Raw genomic sequence first — 22,121 nt, 5'->3', positions numbered from 1 at the left:
GTACCATCTTCCAGGGTCCCTCCGACCTCTCTTTCCTCACTTATCAATGCAAGTTGCTGATCCCGGAGCGAGCAATCCACGGGAAAAAGGCCCCCAACTGGTTGACAAAAATGAGTACATTGAAAGTAAAGAATTTACCTTCCGCTTCAAGAAGCATCAAGCGTTCCTAAATGCAAACCATGACCACCGAGCTTTAGTCCATAAACTCCTCGCCGCTTGCACAATGAATCTGATGGCCGGTGTCCACGGTGCCAAGTAACTGGTGACGCTAGCAACCTCAGCTGGTCTTACTATTACATGATTTATCAGATGATAGCGATAAACTTTAATTAGTGTATAAGCCATTTCACCCCTGAATTGACGTCCACACAGATATTACTCTAATTCGCTACCATCACTTCATAAAAATTAAGCTAAATTCTTACCTGTCATTGCTTTACAAAGGTAAAATAACTCGAGACAGGTGGGAAAAATGCATATGTGAAAGTAAAATTTCAAAAGTGACAGGAGCCATTAAGTAAACAAACCCGATATCTAACCTAGATTCTAGAATCAAATCCACAGGGAAAGAAAACACCTACATCCATTCTCCGACAACCCAATCCACATATCTCGAACAAACTGCGACATAATCTGACATTATTATTCTCTGTGGCACAGCAAAATCCATTGAAAGGAAGTAGCCACAACCCAAACTCTGATATCATCCCCGACTTGCATCCTTCTGTTCAATAATTTTACAAGGCCATCACCGGAGGCATCCCAGAAGCTACTCTTTCTCTACAAGCAGCCCTTTAAGACAATTCACCTCCTTCCTTAATTTCAGTTGACACACATCAAGCCCATGCATGGAAAGGTTGATTTGATATTTTCCAATTTGGGCCAAAATGGTGTTTCTAGCAAGATCAAATGACTTTTATGCTGATCCTACAGCTTCGACTTGTTGTCGAGCCAGATACTTCTCCCTCCGCTCCTTCTGAGATGATAGGAGGTTAAAAGAGTTAAAAGCAGTCACGATAAGGCTTACTTAAACGCGTGTAAAGCAACCATGAGTCAATGAGAAAATTCACCCATTCATCTATCACGAGACCATCTCCTACAACTTGAGCTCCTGTTTCTGCTGGAGGTTTCTTGCGGGTTTCAAGAGCAGCCTCAGCTTCTGCCAACTGACGCTTCAGTTTTTCCATTGCCTACAGAGTAAAAAAGTACCCAGCGTTGTTGTCGGCTGCTTATGGTAATCAACAAGTGGAGCAGGTCACACAATTCACAATCAGGCAAGCTGTTTCGACTTACAGGAGTGGAGCGCTCGACATCTAGAAAGACAACACGTAAAATTCGCTCCACTGTTACTTGATCCTTTTGTTCATCAAACTGCAAGAAATTTGTGAATATGAGCCAGCAAATGTCAGCTCATTAGAAAGTATGTAATCCATCTAGTCAGTTCATATTGAAATAGAATGCAATGGTCCTGGACATAGCAAACCTAACTCAATACCAACCAGCAGTGACAAGACATCCCCAAGAAGCACATGGACCGTTGAAAAGAAATAGGAAGAAACACCATCATCATGTACTAGAGAGTCGATCAACCCATTCCTAATTATGCCCAGCCAGAGAGCTTCCAAATACTATCTTGGGACAAGCAATATACGAACACATTGTCAATCAGCAGATGCCTCTGTTATCCATCTTTGTCCTTTAGAGATTAGACAGCATCTGACACGAGTCTATGAACTTGCTCCTCCCAAAACAAGTACTATCAGAGCATAATTTCATTTCAGATAAACAAAATTGCAAAACCAGTGACATGTCATATGTGTAAACAGAGGAGGTTATTGCAATTTCTGTGCCGCCCCAGGAATGCAAATAAGGAAAGGAACAAGGTCAGATCCAAGACAGTTGGCTGAAAATTACCCATCTAGAATTCACTCCATCCAATGGTTGCATAGATCAATCATTTAGTGCATCATAGGGAGAGACAGAGACAGAGACAGAGCTATTGATTTATAAGGTAGAGCAATTTATTTACCAGCTCAGGCACATAGTCTGTCCCTGCTTTGACTTTCAGGCTCATTATCTTGAATTTGACCTTGCTCTTTTGGTCTGGTTGCTTTTCATTATTCTCTGGATGCTCCACAAACTTGAAGACTGTAGTTCATATTCAAAGAGGAAACAAGAGAGGTATCAATAGAAGCTGGACAAGAAATTCATAAAAATATTTATATTCAAACATAGAGCAAGTGATATCCTTGTCCCATGTCGAATGCAAGCAGTTTTAAAAGAAGTGATGAACACACGGCATACAGTAAAAGGCCAAAGGACATATTATTACCTGTAGCTATAATACTTTCACCAGGAGCAAGGGTACCACCAGGAGGACGCATATAACAGCTTTTCGGTGCAGTAGTTTGGAACTAATTAAGAACAAGCAATTAGGTTAAACAGGCCCGATGTTCAAAAGCAAGATTACTAAGCTCGGTTCAGTTAATATTCAGCAAAATTACATTAACCCCATACATATAGGTGATGTGCTAAATTTCACTATTATCCAGATAAGTATTATCAATTGAAGCCCTACAAATCAATCACCTAGCTTTTGCCTTAGTTTCGCCTTATTTTCATTCCAACGACATACATGGTGATAACTCGACAAGATCGCCAATGACAAAAGGAGAAAATAGTTTTTTTAGTCTATCCCATGTCATATTAAAATTTCTACACCAGTAACTCTCCATCAACAATCACATTTTCAGCAAAATCTCTTCAAAGAAAGATCATTCTACTAGGACTCCATAGTTGAATTTATTAGTATTGAATTATTAAATTATGTTCTACATACTAAATGCGAAAAAAAAAAGCAGTTATCATCGAACTTGGGACCAAAAAAAAAATAAATAAATAAATTTATGAGTCCTATATCCGTCCTCAAGCTTAATGTACATGTTCCGATAGAATCATTTTACCTTGAAAGCAACATGTGACCTGCTCGTGTTTTTTAATCTGATTGCGCTCCTCACCTGTTTGCCCGGTTCATCTGAAAAAGGATGGAGAATACCAAAACAATAAGTCTCGAAAAGAATGTAGCACGTATAGCTAGAGGAAACAAACGCATGCATGTACCAAGATAAGATAAATGCATAAATTCAACGCCTTGGTGATCAAAACAGATAAATCTCCTCGTTTACAGCACATCATTCAAAAAAGCTATCATTTCTTCTTGCAATGCCCACAAAAAAAAAAATGCTTCCTCATGTTGCTTCAGAAAGCAACCGGAGCGAATGAACGAGTATAACACCGGGGAAAAGAATAAAGAAATCAAGCTGAATAACCTTAATAAGATATAATCTCAAGACTCACAAACACGCAACCATGGAGTCCCGAAGGCTTTTCCATTCTATCCTTTTCGTGGAAAACGTCTAGAATGGAGGGTACCTTGAATGAGATAATCTTAAAAACTTAAACTAGACGTGCCAGAGCAAAATGGAATGACAAAACAAAGGAACAAACCGAAGTGAACCAACGACAGAAAGCTTAATAAAAAACATAAAACTCTCCGCGTATGACTTATTTTAATCAACAGACCAACAAACCGAAGAAGGAAAGTCAACGACATCTCACAGGGGAAGTAGAGATTATTCGCCGGATCGAGCCGGAGCCGGCGCCGGGCGGGGAGGAGCGATCTGGCGACCGAAGACACCGTATTGGACGAGCCGGGCCGCACGCGCGATCCGTCCACGGGCCGGCCAGCCTGGCTCCTGTCGTGGTAGACATTGCTGTTGTGAAGGTTCTGCGTGGAGCCCGAAGAAGAGGACGTGTTCAAGCTGGCCGACTGCCAAAACGGACACAGGCCGAACACCTTCGGCTTCTGCCTGTCGGCGATCGCCATCTTCGCTCGCCGACAACCCGATGAAACTCCAACGAGAGAGGCTCTATCACATTGAGCGGGACGCTGCGGCGAGGGTCCAATCGGCGACGAGGAGCCTCGGCAAGAAGTTTAAGAGTCGAAATTGAGCGGAGAAGCACGCACGGAGGAGAGAGAAGCCAGAGATAGAGAGAGGGAGGTGGAGGTTTTTGAGTGACGGCTTTTTTGGGGAAATTGGAGGAAGTTGGATAATTGATGACGACGATGGCAAAATGGTAATTTCACGCCCTTTCGCGAGCTCCCGAGGCGAGAAGGGAAAAGAGTTTTGTTTGTATGTCACGAGTTTAACAGAAAGGGTTCGGATCTCAAGCTGGGGTTGAAGTGGATTTGACTTCGGGATTTGGGGTCCGTCCCCCACCCAGCTAAGCCCCCGTTTACTTCTTCGCTGTACGACGCCGTGTCGGCGAGCGAGGATTCCAATCATTAAAATTAAATTGGGATGGGCGATTTGCGGTTGGTTGGGGAATTTATGTTCGAGAATAAAAGAGAGCGCAGCCACGTCAGCGGCTTAGGAGACGTCGTATTGGCTCGGCCGTCGGAAATTGGTCATATTTGGCGCGATTAATGATGCGATTGCGAGTGGGTTGGCAACTTCGTGGGACGATCCACATTTGAAGCATCGCCGTCCGGCCAACGAACGAAATTGAAAAGGACTGACATTAGTAGATATATCCTGACGGACGGGTCGAGCTACGAAATAGTTGGGATCCTGCGCGAGCGAAAAGATTATCCGGAACTCTGTGTCTTAGTAAGTCCATTCCATCGGCTTAGCTGTATAATTCGTTATGACATTCCCCAATCCCAATCATTTTCACTCCTATTTTAGGTACAGAAGTTCAATGATAAAAAAAAAGGGATTTTCAATCGGGTCAAGGAAGAAGATTTATCGTACATGACTGTTATTAGGATGATGGTTCTCACGAGCACTCCGGACATACTTGATTGGCAAAACAACGACTATATACGCAACATCGAGAAAAAGGTCCGTATATCGAAATTACGACCTATGCCCATCGAACGCTTTGATAGAATATTATCGGAACACACTTGAAAACGAAGTTGCCGTAGTTATGCAACGGCTAAGTCAATCCAAGTAGCTCTTCTTCCTTTTTGTCTTTCAGTTTCGAGATATTTGAGGTGGGAGGGAGTCGGCGATTGAATTCGTGTTTGCGAAGAATTAGGTTGGGATTGAAGGGGACAGGGGGGGCATTCAATTGGGTGTCGGCTAAGTTCGTTGGGGAAGGTTGAAGGAACCTAATTAGATTAATACCACGTTCCCCGCGCGCGCGCCACGCTTTCGTTTCCTTCATTTGACGAAATCCGTGCCTCGCTGGCTGAAAACAAAATTTTTCAATAATCGACTCCCAATGGTCAACGTGGGAGTGATGGTCAACATGGGCTTTGGGCCATTGCTCTTGGGCCCATATCGTGGGCTTATCTGGCCCATCTCAACCGGTCCTTGTACTGTTGTACATCCCCTCTCTCTCTCTTTCTCTTTTCGGTCGGAGAATCCCTCTTTTTTTTTTTTTTTTTTTTTGTTTTTTGTGTTTTTTTTTTTGGGCGGGCGGGGTGACCCCAGAGGGGGGGGGGGGGGTGGGCCGGGAGGGGGGGGGGCGGGAGCCCCCCCCCCCCCCCCCCCCATAACAGCCGCCGCGCGGGTGGTTTTTTTAACCGAGCTCTTCTCGGAGGGAGCCGAACTCAAACCAACCTTTGCCCCCCCCCAGTTGGGTGCTTCTCTCTCTGATTGGCCTAATTCCATAAAAACAAACACCAACTTTACATGGAACCTCAATACTGACCTTAATTTTTTTTTTTTTTGTCTCCTAAAGAATTTTTAACTTTCACTCAATGCCCATGTCTGATCTTCCTTATCTTTCTGTCCAATAGTGCCATGTGTCAACGCCATGTCGTTTTTATTTTCGAAATCAGAATTATGTATTCATTTTCTATTTCTTCTTCCTCCTTTTCTTGACTTTTTCATTTCTTCTGCCTCCTTTCACCTCCGGACAACAATCAGACCATATTGGACAACATCCAGACCGCCATCAACTTAGCCCCACGATCAACTCTTCCTAGGCACTCGCCTTCCACCACCACCTCGCCGTTGTCCCGATCCTCCCTCCATCACCACCTCACCGCCTCCCACAACAATCATCCTTCGAGCCCCTTCTAGCTTGAACTCATATTTGAGGTCACGACCTCAAATTCGAGGCCAAAACCTCCGTTAATGGAGGTTGCCACCCACTGTTGAGGCGGGTAGCCTCACATTTGAGGTCGTGCGGTCCAAATTTGAATTCGAGCACCTTCATTAATGAAGGTTATGCGGTTCGTCATGACTTTCAATAAAGGTTGGCCAAAGAGTGAGATTGCCCGAGATTGTGCTAGACGCTGAGGTTCGATAATGAGAGTGATGTAGGCCCAGTAAGACGCCACCGAACAACGGTTCTTGCTCAAACCGGCGTTTTTCCAATTTTGGAACGGTTGAAACGTCCGGTTCTTCTAGTGGAACCCACCCGAACCGGTTTTAGAACCGGTTTTAGTTACTAAAAAAAAAAAGAAACCCAATGTGTGTCCAAATAACTATGATTTTGGTTTTATGCTCGTGGTGTTTGAGTTTTTGGTTGGTTTATGCACCTTAATGTGGTGTCTTTAGCATGTTATTTGGATCCTATAATTTCAATTCTTTTTAATGGGTACAACAAAATTGAAGTGTGATGAAAGACTTCACTATGTTAATTCTCGGAGGATCATTGTGCTTTTGGTGGATTCAAATTTTATTTTTATATTAGGGTTTGTTGCTTTTGGTGAATCATACTATTATTTATTATTATTTTTGGATTGTTGCTTTGGGTATTATAATTTTTGTTGCTCATTTCATCAATGCCATATTATTTGATAAAAAAAAAAGGAAAACGGTTATGCGGTTCGTCATGACTTTCGAAAAATAAAGGTTGGCCAAAAACAAACGAGTGAGATTGCCCGAAAATTGTGCTAGATGCCGAGGTTTCGATAATGAGACCGTGATGCCCTAGGCACCGAGGTTCCACAATAAGAGTGATGTGGTGACACGCGACCAAAATGACAATGGTGATGGCGAATCGACCAACAATGAAGATATAGAGGGACATCCCACTCACCACATGAAACTCAACTCATGCTTGAAGCTTCATGTCTTAACGCCATGTCATTATCCACGGTACTTAACCAACGTCAGTAAATGACAAGTTAATCAAGAGTAAATTTGGTTACGGAGCAAAAGTTGGTAATTTTTACGAGATAAAAAAAGTTCGGGGAGCCATAATCGAGATTCCAACTAAAGTTGATACTTTTCCAAGGGAATTAGTCCCCCTTCAATTTGTACAGCTAATTAATTCATGAATATGTAATTATTAAAATCAACCGCGGGAAAACTCAATTTGGTTGATATTGAAATAAATTACGATGATTAGTATAATATCGATGTATTACAGATTATCATTTTCTATTAAGAAGTGTGATTGGCTCGCTGATACAATCTCTAGTCAGGTCCCCAGCAAACTAGTTGCAGCAGAAACTCGACCCTCTCTCTCTTCCTCTTCTCCTCCTCCACCTCCGCCGCATTCGCCTCCCTCTTGCTCTGCGCCTGAGTCGCACCTCCGCCACCGCCGGATGCCGCCGCCTGCTGCATCGACTTGAACGCGGCTTCGAACTTGCACTTCTTCTGATCCCGACCCACCGCCGGCTGGCGGTTGACTCCCTGTCCGATCATCTGACCTGCTTTATCCGTATCGATCCTTCCGAAATATGAATCGCGGTGCGCGGTGGTTACGATGGCGATTCTCGATCGGTGGACCTGAGCTTGGAGGAGGAGAGCCTCGAGGCCCCGCGATTGCGTGTATAAATAGGCAAGAAATGATTTGGGAAAGGAGGTGGTATCGGAGAAATCAGTGGGTCCATCAAAAGGTGGGTCGGAGCTCCCGGATTTGTGGGCGGTGGTTTTTTTGGGGTTGAAATGGTGGGTTTCGGAAGCACATTGTTAATTTGCCCTCTCTTTTCCCTGGACTGAAAGCGAACGAACAGCAAACGTGGTTTTGGTGCAAATTTCCATCGTCATTGAGATGAATTGTTCGATAAGCATCCACTTCCAGCCCTCCCACTCCAGGACGTTAAAATGGCAATTTATGCGCAAAGACCAGACGCTCTATGGCGTATCTTAGCAGCATCCAAGTAAACCTTACGCTGGCTATGTGCTTGAAATGGTTTGCGCAAGCTAGGTGCTTGAAACGGTTTACGCAAAGTGTTGATGATGGACAATAGGGGTGAGGGAAAAAAAAAAAAACAAACCGGGCCCTGCCGAATCGAATTGGATGGTTCTGAGCGGTTCTCAGCTCCTAAAATTTAAAATCGGTGAATATCGATCCGGCTCTCGATTATAGGTACAAAGCCACCTGCTTGATCTACCCGAATTGGATCGATATTTTTTTGTTGTTGCAATTCTTATTATTCTATATTCCCATAATTCTAATTACCATTCTTTTCTCGCTCATACACAGTCACGCACACTTGTCCCTCAAACCTCTCATTCACACTTCTCTCGATCTTAGTCACCCATTGCTCACGCCTCCCTTGTGGCTTGACGCCTCACGCTCACGTGTAGTAGTTTATACTATGCAACAACTCTTATATTCTTGCAAGGAATAGGGAGAAAAAAAAAAAAAAAAGTAGATACGGACCGTTCCTAGACCCACCTAAGAACCGGCAATCCACTTTCCAAGTGGATCCGTGACAAGGTGGGCTTATTCCCAATATCACTCGAAAAGTGGGATCTATCACCTAAACCGATCACCCTAATTAACAATATTTAGACAGTTCAAAGTGGGAATCATATCACTTTGAAACCGATCACCCTTAATTAACAATATTTGGACAGTAGAAGGGCAAAAAGAAGAAGTTGATTGACAAGTGTCTTTTAAGTAATTATACCTAAATCTACTTAATTTCATCTCCTTAAATAAATTGATCATAGATGAGGATTAAGTGGTCTTATCGAAAGTCTTTATCCCTATGGAAGAGCTCCTATCTACCCTACGCATTACAAACCCCTTAAACTCCAGCTGCCAGATTTGTCTCTCTATGACGGTGCTATCACATGTATTTGTCCCGACTTCTCTAGAAAACTCATTGTAGCTTAGTGCAATCTATCAAGGTAAGCTCCACCTCTCTAGGTGAAACCAACGCCCATGGAAACCTTAAATACTTCAGCTTGAGAATTAAAGAGGAATTGCTTCTTGAATTATATACTTTGAATTCGATAATCATTCACTTAAAAGAGTTTAGTGAATACAAGAGCATGACATATAAAAAAGGGTTGGCGGGGGTATATGTGACCCAATTACAAGGTAAGCAATTTGTCCGTTGGACTTTGGCAATCCAGTGTTACTTTTGCAATGGGCCAAAGTGAGGCCTGAGAATCCATTCGGCAGCGCCTGGGCCCGTTCCGGCGGTGTTTGTACTCGTATTGTGGCTGACAAGCACAGAGAACGCTGTCCACGAGTTATTTATCCAAATTTCTTAATTGCCATGTCACAAACTATGACAATTAAGAAAAAGTTAGTGCATAAATCCTCAATGTAAGAAAAATATCACACCAAGGATTTTATTCACCCGTTTTGAGAGTTATTGAGAAATCCAATCATTAAAGCCCTCAAAGAGAGAATAGTAAAATCGTTCATATAAAAAAGAATTTACACCATCCATGTATGCTATAGTTACTCGACAATTAATCTCACGACCGAATGCATGAAAAACGCTGATGATGAAAAGAGTAATTGCATGAAAGTATGCATAAACTGCTCAATTTCATTTCGGCCAGTCATAATTACAATGGACTCTAGCAAAATCAACTGGCGATGGAAGGAAAAAAAAAGGAGGGGAGCTTAGCAATTAGTAAGGTCCCCAGCAACTCAAATACATGACTTTCCTCAAAGACTCTTCACACTGCTTCACTTTCCCTCCTCTGATTTTCTCAGAAATGGCAGAAGCAGCCGAGGACGAAGACACTCTCTTGGCCTGAGAACAAGATCCGACATTGCACTTGGCGTATTGGTGGAGCGACCTGAGCGCGTGGTTCCACCGGCAAAATCCCTGGTCTTTCAGTGCCTCCACTGCCCCAATGCTCGCTGCAGCAATCCATGCTCTGCTAGTTGAACTCATGGTGACTTGAATAGCCTGCCCTCCTGGACAAGTAGTAGGATTGACTTGGATGGAGAAAGGATTGACTTTTGAATCCTGGGTCTGCGATTTACAAGTACTAGGACCGACTTGGATTGAAAAAGATTGGATTTTGAATTCTGGGTCTGAGTCACTAGTGGTAGGATTGACTTGGATGGAGAAAAAAAGATCGAATTTTGGTTTCTGGGACTGTGAGTTCAGATGGTGTTGGAGGAGCAACGGGGCTTCTGGATTTATAAGCACAGTGTGGGGTTCACGGGCGTCTCAGAGAAAATGGGAATGTGCAAAACCAGAGGCTGTTTCACCAACAGTTTAGGAGAAGCAACCCCTGGTATTAGGTAGTGGGAGGAGTCCAATCCGATCCGACCCAATCCGATACCATTATCTGCTAAAAAGATTGGACATTTTTCTATGCTGGCATGAATTGATGTGCCTATGAATCGAGACTCCTTTTCTAAAACGACAGAAAGGACAAATGGTTGTGGGCCTATGGCATAGATACAAGCGCACAAAAGTCAAGTGAGTTGCCACACACGTGAGAAGGACCTCTCTATCCATTCCTAGTGTCGCTGTATTGGTGCTGCTTGTCATTTGAGATGAACTTTATATCCTCCAATAGTCCAATCCCACTCAATTTACTCACTCTTGGTCCTTTTAACGTAGATTCGACGGCCAGAACAAACATTTGCCATTTCTCAATGACTGGATCTGAAACTATGGTCGATGCAGATCTTGCAAACTTAATTAAACCGGGGTGCTTGTTGGATTAACATCCATCAAAAGATGCGACAGGTTTTGCAGATTGTAATTTTTCAGAAAAACCGAACAAACTTAAACAGTAAATGAGGGATCCGCTGAAATCAATGTGCGCAATGTTGTTCTACTGTTAAAGAACAAAAGCCAGTTCGTGCACGCTGTCTAGTTCTGATGCGTTAACTGGACTTCTCATTATCTTGGCTAGTTTATGTATTAACTCAAGCAGCAATACTGTCTTCCTACTCCTCTTGCAGTTCTACTCTATGCAACAAACAACCAGCATCGACCACGGAGTTGGGGCCTTGGCGTGGATAGAATCTTCTAGGATCAAAAACTGTGTAAGACCAGGAGAATGAGCGAGCAGGAACAAAATATGGAAACAAGCCAATGTTCGTTTTACTCGATTGACACATTAATCCCCAATTTTAGCTTCTCGATGGATCATCCTCAAATGATATCTGGCCTTGACAGATTTGAGTAAATTCGTTTTTTCATTTAGTTGACATGAGTAATTGGCAAGTCAGCTATAGCTAATGGCGACAGTGCAAGACTAAGAGCCAAAGTATCTCCCTGATGAAGAACTGCACAGACCAGAGTCATGCCGTAATTCTGTTACTTACCCCGATTCAAATGAATCCCCACGAAAGTCATCAACGCCACACCATGACCGGTATTATGTCAGGACTAGTTCATGATTTCGGCACTGATTGCATAAGGTACACAAATGTGCTTAAGCCATTAAGGAAAATGTTCCTGTAGACTAAAAGCTGTGGTGGGTATTTCGTGAACAAACATTCCTCTCATTCCAACGGAAAGTGCATAATGTTTCACACTAGAGTAACTATCACCAATGACATAGCATAAGTACATCGTACAAAACTGATTGGTGCCCGACTAGGCGACTGCTGATCTCAAAATCTGACTGTATTTGGACCCCAACAGGACAAGTACATGACTTTTTCCAGCGACTCCTCTGTTCGCCTCGCCTTGTCGGCATTCGATGCCTCTGCTGCTGCCGCGACAGACGGAGAAGAGGAAGAGGAAGAGATCTTGCTGGTCTCATAGAACAAGCTAATGTTGCTCTTGGCACGCTGCTCGAGTGACCTCAACGGGTAGTTCCATCTACAAAACCCTTGTTCTTTCAACGACTCAACCGATGCGATGCATGCCGCAACGATCCATGCCCTGCTCACTGCGTTCATTTTAGAAGTATATTGCTTGGTTTTGGGCTTAAATCACAGAAAATGTACTCGGTATTCAGTGAGTTCTATGGTGCATAGAGGTTGGGATCATGTCGAAACTTATTATATATGCATGAGTGAGATGGTTTTGCCCATGAAATGGAGGAGGTTGAAAACCATAGGCAGCAGTAATACCTACAGTTAGGGGGAAAAAGGTTCAGTGGATTTATTAAGAAGACTAATCCTAGGTGCGTTAGTTTATATTCGTTGTATTCGAGTCAATACTCAATAGAAAATGGCAAGTGGGATACTAGGGGTGCCGTGCTTTCCCCTCTCTATAAGCCATGTGGAGGGATGGTTTAGAATCCCCTAAGTCCTCATTCGCATATTTTAACTTTTCCCTGTTGTCAAATTATCGCAATTAGCGAAGAGTCATTATGGTTGATTCTAGCTGTGGGGGTACGGATCATTCAGTGAAATCTTTGTTTATGTTGGCTATGATACGCGAAAATTAAATTCTTATGTGGTAGTAAAACCGTGCGCTTTTGATTTATGTTCGCCCGGCGTGATTGGTGGCTCCCGGGTTTATTAGAAGTTACGGCAGGAAGAAGGACTAAGAAACAGGGAAGTATCGAAAGAACCTGGTTTGAGGGAAAATGGTGCAAAACACCTCACAAGCTAATGGTCACTTAAAGTAAATTTCGTGCTGGCAACATCAATCAAACTGTAAGATGGTAACTCTGGATCGGCCGTCTTGCAATACAGGCATTGAGCGCATCAACTGATACCAAGTACCAAGTGAACTAGAAAATATAACCCACAGATTTGCTCACTTCTGCTAAATGTACAGGGTCCTGAATTGTATCCCTAGATTTCAAAGGTTAGCACGGGTTCGATGATTGATTTTGCACGGTGCGATGGTTGCAACAATACTGAGACCCCGCGTTGGATTTACGTCAACAATTCGTAAGCATCCGGATTGCAACTGGCGAGGCTGATACCTTGGCCTAGTTTTAGTAGAAATCTAGCAACCTAGAGTGTTACTAATATCCTGCATGTAACACAGTCAGAGATTTCTGGGGCTAATTTCAATTTGATTGCCTTACGCAAGTACGGCTGGTTGTTTTGGGAGCTGCGAACTCTGACTCGACCACTACTGTGAGTGTTTCCCACTCCTCCTGACTCGACCACTTCTCTGATTGCTTCCCACTCCTCCTCCGTAATTGGATTCGGTCAGGCAGTTACTTCTTTTGAATGAGTAAATTAAACTCCACTCGACATTTCTACAGGTTTATGCTCGTCGATGATGAAAAGAAGTTAGAACCAATTTTCGAACCGTTTAAACAAATCAGGGTCCAAGAAGTGTCGGAGACAGTTTGATAAGCAATAAAGAATTTCGAATTCCACTATACTTGTACTCCAAAATAACAAAACTGCATGCAGTCAGCCCCAAAGAAGAACACAGTCTGCATGCAATTACCAAAGTGAACTCACATATGAGGTTTGCCGGTAAGAATTAGATCATCAAATTGCCAAAATAGGCTGAATTGAAAGAATAACCGAGATTTTCCTTTCCCTTGTTCCAAGTGAAATCATGAGAGAATCTGCAGGGACTGGCGTTTGAGACGGCAGAAAGAACTCACCAAACTGAATAATTCAAGCAAGCACATCTGAACCCAGAAGCCACACACTCGTACTCGAAAGAGTGAAGTGAACAAGTGAGAACTAATCGGTCAAGTTGGCCAGAATCTAATTTCTAGCTGTGAGCTGTACACGAAGATATGGCCTTTACTCTAGAAACTACAGGTTAGCAAATTATCACGGTTTATCAACAATGAATCTCTCCCACTTGGGAATACCTACTAAGTGAAACCTCATAACTATAGAGAATCCTAAGACCAGTCAAATCATTGACAAGGGGAATTGATACTTGCAAATGGAGATCCCACCAAAGAACTTGAATTCCGTGCTTAACTGAGATGGGAGATTTCGATGCCATCTGGAATTTTGAAAGTGTCTGCAGCACCAAACTTCCTTCGCTCTTCCGAGTCTTCTTCACATTCTTCTTGACTGCTGTCGTCATCATTGTCCTGATATATCCTGGGGGAAGAGGGATCATGTATACTTTTGGACTGGCAAAGAGGCGTGGCTAGCATCATTACTTGGCTGGATGGGGAGATTTCAACGACGACAGTGTCGTCATCAACTGGTAGGGGTTGTTTCCAAGGTTCCCCATCCATTCTCATGAATGTGTGGTCTGCCGCACCCTTATGGAACTCGAAGCGAACTCTGTTTGTCTACAGCGAATTTAGAGAGCAATTGTATGAATATACATACAAGAACATGCAAACATATACAAGTGAGATGTAATGAGGCACACTTGAGAGCAGGCACCATTCTAAATTATCTTCATATCTATATTCCAATGCCATTTCAAAACGATGATGATCAATTTATGCATAACAAACTCCTCTGCGTACATGCAACATCAGTTTGAGAAAGATTTCATTGTAATTCTACCTGTGCAAGACGAGTACCGTGCCCTTTTGAAGAAAGCAATACAAGGCCATGCCAAGCATTTCTAAAACCGACAATCTCAAGAAGGCCGTCATCAACATATGGAGGAGTCAAGTCTCTCTGTAAGGCTCAAACAAACAAAAAGAGGTTCAATATATATTTGCGAAAGAAGGTTGGCAGACTGGCAAAACTGTTGGAACATAGCACATGAACAAGATGCTTTAGTAAGTAGGAATTGAACTTACATAAGCCGATTTTCTTGGGTTTGGATTTCCCCAGGGGTTGAGCCCGCCTGAAAAACTAGGCAAGTTGAGGCAAACGATAGACCTGATGCTGTACAGTAGACATCAGGAGTCAATTCGAGAAATCAGAAAAATGAGGTAGCATTCAGCAATACCCCGAAAAATGCAAGAACACTTACAAGCAACACAGACAACATGAACGACCACAGCTATTTTATGATAATTATACATGGTACTTGTAAATAACCTGCGAGGTACGTTGAGGTCCTCCCACTGGCCGTTTTTTCGCATTATTTTCACCTTTGTCAACTGTGCCATATTCCTGCATTGACATAAGTTTAGTAAAAAGACTTCCATTTATATGGGATGACTAAAAGGAAAGCAGAAAACTAACAGCCTGTAGGCAAGTAGATCGTAAAAGCATATCATTCTTTCCATGAGATCAGAGTGTGCTTCCAAGAGACTCACCGTGAAGAAGGATGACAAAGAGAAGGACAAAACCATCCTTGAGTACATCCAAGCTTCAAGTAAGTACTCTGAAACACAAGAAAAGGAAAGTCTGACAAAGTCTTACATATGCATTATGACCTTATAAGCTGAACTGAAAGAAGAGTTAAAACACTACTCAGGAACACTAAATAAAAACCGAAAAGTTTCTTAAGAACAATATTTAGAGGGAGTTTGATTTGGTCTTAGAACAAGTAGAGAAAGCAATCAGCAATATGTTTGCGTTGGTCTGAGTTGACGGATAGACCCAACTAGAACAATCTTCTAACGCATAATCAGTGAGACAACTCAACCTCACTTGCTGTCTATCAATGACTAATCAAGCAATACCTTTTTTTTTACCAAAATAAAAAGAAAAAAAGCTTGCCCACTATTCTCTCTATAAGGGACCATAGAATCGCCTGGCTGGGATGGTCAGTGTGATATCTCTCATTGCTTGACAAGACTATTGTGCATAATTGATAACTCTAGCAAGTTATCACACACATAAATAACTAAAATGAAGATATCAAATTACCTGATTAACAAGTTGGTTCTTAAACTTCTCAGGATGTAACTTCCTCTCTGAGTGAAATGCATATGATACTTGAGCATCCATTCCTGTACAGCACGAGAGCAATGCCAAATTAGTCCTGTGCGCTTGCAGGAACCCAAAGACTAAATTTGTTAGGCGACGGCATTTATCGATTCATCTCTCGAAATCTCTAAATAACAGATACATGAGATTTGAACCCATTACACCGGTGAATATTTACTATTCCATCTGTTTTTAATGATAGTTTTGGACATACAAACATATCTATTATTGTCTGCACAAGAGCATTGAATAAGCAGGTCAGATATGGTCATTGAATTAGTGATGTATGTGCTTCTAATGATAGTTCCGGATACATAAACAGATCAACTGAGTCTGGGCAAAAGCAATGAAAAGCAGGTCAAGGACGGTCATTGGATTTTTAAATTCTCAACACCATGATTAACTGGACTTCCACGAAACACTTTCGAGGTCTATGTTACTGCTAGCCTTCTGGTTCATCTGTTTCAGGGTAGATTGTTATTCAACGAGCTAATGGATTTCCTTACCCATGCCAAAGTAATTCCAAAAGCCCCCACGAAATGTGTGGCACCCCTCCTGCGATTTTACAGAAACAGACATGCAACAGTAGAAACGTTAACAAAATAGCTGACACATGCATATGGGCACAGACAGAAAAGGAACTGAAAAAGGAGAAACGGTAATTAGAAATGCATTGGACACCGAAAAACTGGAGGAGACAGAAAAGGAGCCAAGAATGGAGGAATGGTGATAAGAAGTGCCCTGGTTATTGAACCACAGAAGAGGAGACAGAAAAGGAACCAAGAAAGGATAAATTTTGATTTGAAGTGCGCCGAATATTGACCCACAGAAGAGGAGAAATGGTGATTAGAAGACGAGGATTTGTTGTTACAAACCCACCCTAGGGCTGATCAATCTCATATACCTTTTTTCTGTCGGACGGGATAATTTGCATGCCACTATAGAGTTTGAAGCCAAATTCAAAAATCAATATACTAGCAATTGCACAATCCCTTAACTGTTTCGCTCAAACAAACACCGTACGTGATAAAAAGCTCCTATCTTGGACAATACACAAACAACACTTGAGTGCCAACTCATCTCTAACACTACACTAACCATTTCAGTAAATAAATTATATAGAGGAAATCCCAGGAAGGTTATAGAAAGAAATGCCCGATCTGCATTCAAGTACTTGAGTACCAATTAAAGTAATTCGGGAGTTTTAAGCAAGCAACTGCGAAAGTTTGACTAAGAACTTATCATAGAATAAAGATGGCTAATTTGAGTCTCTACATAAAACAGAGATAAGACGACAAAAAATTGAGGAGAAATTTAATGTGCAAGGTATGGATAAACTTACCACGTTCAGTTTATCTGTATTCAAGACACGGTGAAATGGGTGCAAGGAATGCGGTAGTTCGAGAGGAGCAATAGGGTCACATGCACCTTCTTTTGGAGTTCTCATTCTCATGATTATGTGCCAGCTGACAAAGAATCAACATTATCTCTTAGCCATAAACTCCATCATGGGCATATTTTGACATTCAGAATAGCTGTTTAATCGAGTTGAGCAAGCCTTTAAAGTCAATGTCAATGTCAACGGAACTTTAAATTTAGTCCACATCCCCCCAGGCATGGAAACCTTTACACCTAATGACCTAATGAACAGAATTATCTCATAGAGGGAGTACTGACCTATCCATCTTCATTTCTTTTGCGGTCTTCACTTGATTCAAGAACAACAGGACAGATTGCCTATCTATCCCAGGATTTTTCTTTCCCTGTGAGATAAAAAGTACCTTACTCTTATGTCATATAAATTGATTTCCTTTCTTATTGCCAAATCATTTCATCTCCCAAGCATTTAAACATGAAAGACAGAGATAAAAAAGAATGTCCTCTGTATACTAAGTCAAATAGCCATTCATAGCCTTCACCACAAGGCAAGACTAATCATTGGCGCGACAACTAAAACAAATAACTGTTCTTATTTTTTTATTTTTAATGATTTATCTGTGAAAGAAGACTTAAAAGGCATACCCAGCCAAATGAAAATGGAAGATTATTCCCCGTTCCCAGCGGTACAGTGGCAACAGGCGGTGGTTTCTGTAGTTTGAGATCAGAGATAACCCCCAGAAGCCAGCTGGCTGTGCCATCTCCACCTGCAACCTGATGACATCATTTAACTGGGTAAGAAAAAGAGATAAAAAATTGTCCAAGGGCACGTGCAGATCATAGAGTAGCACAAGCTACATGCTCCTGCCTGTAACAACAACAAAATGAACTTCCGGCCTAATTCAAATCTAAGAACTGATCTTACAATTATTCTCAATTTTTTCTGAACTTCTCCGGCTAAAATATCTCCTTTACAGTTCAGCACTTCAAGAGTCGCATAAAGCTGATGCAACACCTTATCAGGAGCATTCTCTCCAAGGTCAAAAACCTGATAATTCAGATACACCAATGAAAGACAAAATATACCGTTAAGGGGTCAAGAATATTGTTCAAAGACTCAAGTGCCTTTTCTAGAACACTTTAGCAAAGGCCAGAAAGGAAATTGCCTGATTCTTATTAAGAAGAGAGCGGTATGTGATGAGAAGTTGTCCCCCCAGCTGACCACCACTCTTAGAGTTTATGAACGCAATCACTGGACATGAGGGTATATGGGAAGTGGTTTCGACCTTAGATCCAGGTACAAGTATGTAATCAGGTATATGGAAATCCTTCAAGACTTCCTCAGATTTATCATCCATGACAGCCTCCATGCTGCAAAAGAGCAATTCATAAGAAACACTGCATACAATGAATAACTAACCTAAGATATCAAATAGAACTCTGTCATTAATAAAGAAAATCTGAATGGGAAACGGCTCTTCCATCCCTGGGGTAAGGATCAACCGAAAGAAATAAAGAGAAGCAGTAAAAGAGGATAATGTTGGAAATCAAAACCAAAATAACAAATTACGTGGTAGTCGATGAATATCTCATTTCAAAAAACTTCTTTTTTTCTGGGAAAAGAATCACGTGCAATTTGCTCAATGAGTTGGCTTATCTTTCCGCTGAAATCAATTGTCCCCAGAATGAAGAGAATTATGATATTAGCAGCATGCATAAGGAAAAAAACTGTGTCTCGAATGAGCAACGAAGCACTCTCTTCTGAAGCATCAATCAATGCGCGTCAACTATGGGACGACTCTGGAAAGAGTCAGATTATAAGTTTTCCAGACAAAACAACGGCAACATCTGGCGAACTTGTCAGGGACAGAAATGAATTTCGAGTAACCTCGGGCTACCGATAGCACAGTGCAGACACATGCAGACTCATGACATCCATCCGTGCTTACACGGACGCGCTTGGAGATTCAGACAACCTCTTACGGATGAAATTCCGCACAGAACTCCTAATGTCACTCCCAGCACGACGTGATCCCGCCGGTGATTCACGCGGACGACTGGGCAAAGGAAGCGAAGCTCTGTCCCGATACTCCCCTTTCATCTCGCGCCGCATTTTAACCGCCAAAGAGGGAAAAAAAATAAAATTCAACAGCTCGAAACAAGCTGGAAACTATCAAATCGCTCGACCTAGCTCTCTCCAAATTTTTAACCACAGGAAGCAGCTTGATCAACCGAATGCGTCATCAGGTACGTTAAAGTCGCGTGGAAGAGGCGCGTTGCTTTACCTGAAAGCGAGACGAAAAAGGCAAAGGCAGATAGGTCGAGATAGAGCGATTCGAACGCCGGCAAGATTCCAAAAGCGAGCGAAGCGATATTGGAGAAGTGCGAAGCGATCCTTATATTCCCCGTCTGGAAAAGCACTCTCGTCTCGTCGAATCACGAGTTCACGCGGTTCTCTGACACAAAATGAGAAGAACAGAGAGACGGGACAAAGGGATGCAGCTTCCTTGCTTCCGCCTTTCACAACTCGTAATCAATGGCGGGGCTAGAGAGAGAGAGAGACATAGAGATAGAAATAGAACTGTAATTGGGATTCAACGGAATCAATCGCACGAAGTTTCGATGACGATGATTCGGTTACTTCTTGACACGACGTCGAGGGGGATGAAGGTCCCAGTACGGGGAGGAGCGTCGCAAGCTTTTCACGCGCCCAACCAAATTTCTCATTTCCCTCCCTAAGCAATGTGGGCAAGGATCAGGCGCGGTCAAGCCCACGGCAAAAAATGATTTGAATGACGAATGGGCTTGCCCCACGTGGGCGTCGCCGCGTTTTTGACCGTCGCCTTTCAGCGTGGAGTGGGCGGAATTTGATTCGGGGCTGCAAAAGGACGAACCGAAAGCATTTGTCGATTTTCTCGTGGGAAGGTTCGCCACAGGAGTCGGGCCCAAATGAATAATGATATAACATATTCCTTCAAAGTTAAGTCTGATGACGCCCCCACAAGAGAAAATATTACGTTTTTTGCAATCGGCTTTTGTTATATAAAAATATTGGGTATCGAGACACTTGTAAAGCAATAGAAAAAATGACACAAATTGTCTCTAAACTTTAGTCTAATATGCAATGTGATTCATAAACTTTTAATTTGAGCAATATGATTCGTCAATTTTAGTCCAATGTGCAATATAATCCCTTAACTTTCAATTTGTTCAATGTGATCTATGAACATTTGGAATATGTTCGACCTAATCTCCGAACTATAAGAAAATATCCAATGTAGTCCCTAAACTATCGTCCATGAACTTGAATTAATGAAATTACTACATTAAATGTTTTCCTATAATTCAGAGACTAAGTTGAACATGTTTGAAAAGTTTATGGACCATGGTCAAATTACAAATTCAGGAACCATATTGTACATTTAGCTAAAGTTCAAGAATCATATTGATCACATTAAAAGTTCAAGAATCACATTGCATATTGAATCAAAATTTATGGACCATTTATGTCATATCCGTAATATAATTAAATGAAGGAATATAACAATTTCCAATACAACGATAGCCTTGATGATACGTACCAACGTTTTGAAATTCGAATATTTATCCGGTCACAAATCGTAAAAGCTTTCCTAATTTATTGAGGAATTTCTTGTTCTCATGGGACCCCACTTAGAGGTAATCAAAACGATCTTTTTAAAGTGGACGGATAAGTATTATCAAGTGCACTTTTTTAATAGAAAGTGTGCAGTTAATTTCTTATTTTATCTTTTTGTCAATTTTTTTAGCGTCAATTTTACCTTTTCTCGTATGTGCTTAACAACTAAGGATGAGCATGAATCGGGTGGGTAGGGTCTAGACTTAAACCCTAAAATAGACCCCGTTATAACCGGTTTTCAATTTTTGGATCCGAGAACTAACCATGTTTATCCTAGAGGCTATTTTGGAACAGACTCTGTTTTTCGATCCGGTTCCACGGTCTACCCGAGAACCTATTTTCCTTTTGTTTCTTTTTCCGATTTCATTTTTTTTTCATCAAAATAATCCGAGTATCGATAAAATGATCCAAAGTAAAAGGTGAATAATAAAACTTATTATCAGTCAAAAGCAACAATTCCCGATATGAGCAATAAAAATGACAATCTATCAAAAGCAACAATCCAAAATATAATAATAAAAATTACAATCCATCAAAAACAACAATCCAAAATACAATAATAAAAATTACAATCCACAAAAAGCAATAATGATCCTACAAAACACTGAATAAATAAGTGCAATTCTTCTTATCACACTATCACAAAAATCCGCTAATAATCTCTCATTTTTCTCTTGCAAGTTAAAAAGACTCGAAGCCCACTGTGAAACTTGTAAGGTTAGCAAGGTTAGCAAAAGAAGCGAGATAGTTTTTTTTATTTTAAACAATAGCTAAAACATATCGTAAAGGCTTTCCTAGTTTATTGAGGAATTTCTTGTTCTCATGGGAGCCCACTCAAAGGTAATCAAAACGATCTTTTTAAAGTGGACGGATAAGTATTATCAAGTGCACTTTTTTAAAAGAAAGTGTGCAGTTAATTTCTTATTTTATCTTTTTGCCAATTTTTTTAGCGTCAATTTTACCTTTTCTCGTATGTGCTTAACAACTAAGGATGAGCATGGATCGGGTGGGTAGGATCTAGACCTATACCCTAAAATCGACCATGTTATAACCGGTTTTCAATTTTTGGAACCGAGAACTAACCATGTTTATCCTAGAGCCTATTTTGGAACCGACCCTGTATTTCGATCCAATTCCACGGTCTACCCAACAACCTATTTTCCTTTCGTTTCTT

The 22,121-nt window shown here is 41.6% G+C and overlaps 3 protein-coding genes across 7 annotated transcripts; all 3 read right to left on the bottom strand.

The window, feature by feature from the left end:
• Positions 1-377: 377 nt before the first annotated feature.
• LOC115755642 (vesicle-associated protein 4-1-like) lies at positions 378-4,168 on the bottom strand. The gene is made up of 7 exons (XM_030695115.2): positions 3,619-4,168; positions 2,964-3,034; positions 2,333-2,414; positions 2,030-2,148; positions 1,294-1,371; positions 1,071-1,190; positions 378-976 (listed from the first exon to the last, which is right to left on the bottom strand). The coding sequence occupies exons 1-7, from the start codon at positions 3,884-3,886 to the stop codon at positions 917-919; spliced, it is 798 nt and encodes a 265-aa protein (XP_030550975.2). The 5' UTR covers positions 3,887-4,168; the 3' UTR covers positions 378-916.
• Positions 4,169-9,736: 5,568 nt separating this feature from the next.
• Positions 9,737-10,368, bottom strand: LOC115755643. The gene has a single exon (XM_030695116.2). It carries the CDS (start codon positions 10,112-10,114, stop codon positions 9,845-9,847), a length of 270 nt encoding a protein of 89 aa, XP_030550976.2. The 5' UTR covers positions 10,115-10,368; the 3' UTR covers positions 9,737-9,844.
• A 3,407-nt stretch (positions 10,369-13,775) lies between these two features.
• Positions 13,776-19,986, bottom strand: LOC115755641 (diacylglycerol kinase 5-like). 5 transcript variants are annotated; one of them, XM_048274322.1, is made up of 13 exons: positions 19,575-19,986; positions 18,456-18,671; positions 18,215-18,337; positions 17,935-18,063; positions 17,590-17,675; positions 17,255-17,378; positions 16,419-16,467; positions 15,853-15,935; positions 15,297-15,364; positions 15,076-15,150; positions 14,832-14,919; positions 14,590-14,706; positions 13,776-14,366 (listed from the first exon to the last, which is right to left on the bottom strand). In XM_048274322.1, exons 2-13 carry the CDS (start codon positions 18,657-18,659, stop codon positions 14,040-14,042), a joined length of 1,473 nt encoding a protein of 490 aa, XP_048130279.1. In that variant the 5' UTR covers positions 18,660-18,671; positions 19,575-19,986; the 3' UTR covers positions 13,776-14,039. The 5 variants fall into 5 exon arrangements, with proteins under 5 accessions (XP_048130279.1, XP_030550974.2, XP_030550971.2 ...); XM_030695114.2 differs by having other exon boundaries at positions 18,456-18,660; positions 19,575-19,985; XM_030695111.2 differs by lacking the exon at positions 19,575-19,986 and adding an exon at positions 19,239-19,556 and having other exon boundaries at positions 18,456-18,660.
• Positions 19,987-22,121: the final 2,135 nt, after the last annotated feature.

The sequence above is a fragment of the Rhodamnia argentea genome, chromosome 2 (assembly GCF_020921035.1).
Source record: "Rhodamnia argentea isolate NSW1041297 chromosome 2, ASM2092103v1, whole genome shotgun sequence".
Lineage (NCBI taxonomy): Eukaryota > Viridiplantae > Streptophyta > Magnoliopsida > Myrtales > Myrtaceae > Rhodamnia > Rhodamnia argentea.
This window is presented reverse-complemented; position numbering and strand designations above follow the sequence as displayed.

Bases quoted from the DNA above. Each gene is read 5' to 3' on its own strand.
- LOC115755642 (XM_030695115.2), bottom strand. From the start codon at position 3,886: ATGGCGATCGCCGACAGGCAGAAGCCGAAGGTGTTCGGCCTGTGTCCG. The intron at 1,191-1,293 runs GTAAGTCGAAAC...TTTACTCTGTAG, and splicing joins ATGTCGAGCGCTCCACTCCT to GCAATGGAAAAACTGAAGCG. The intron at 977-1,070 runs GTGAATTTTCTC...CTATCATCTCAG, and splicing joins GTCTCGTGATAGATGAATGG to AAGGAGCGGAGGGAGAAGTA.
- LOC115755643 (XM_030695116.2), bottom strand. From the start codon at position 10,114: ATGAGTTCAACTAGCAGAGCATGGATTGCTGCAGCGAGCATTGGGGCA.
- LOC115755641 (XM_030695111.2), bottom strand. From the start codon at position 19,402: ATGCGGCGCGAGATGAAAGGGGAGTATCGGGACAGAGCTTCGCTTCCT. The intron at 15,936-16,418 runs GTAAGGAAATCC...CGTGCTGTACAG, and splicing joins TTGGAATTACTTTGGCATGG to GAATGGATGCTCAAGTATCA. The intron at 14,707-14,831 runs GTAAGTTCAATT...TGAGCCTTACAG, and splicing joins ACCCAAGAAAATCGGCTTAT to AGAGACTTGACTCCTCCATA.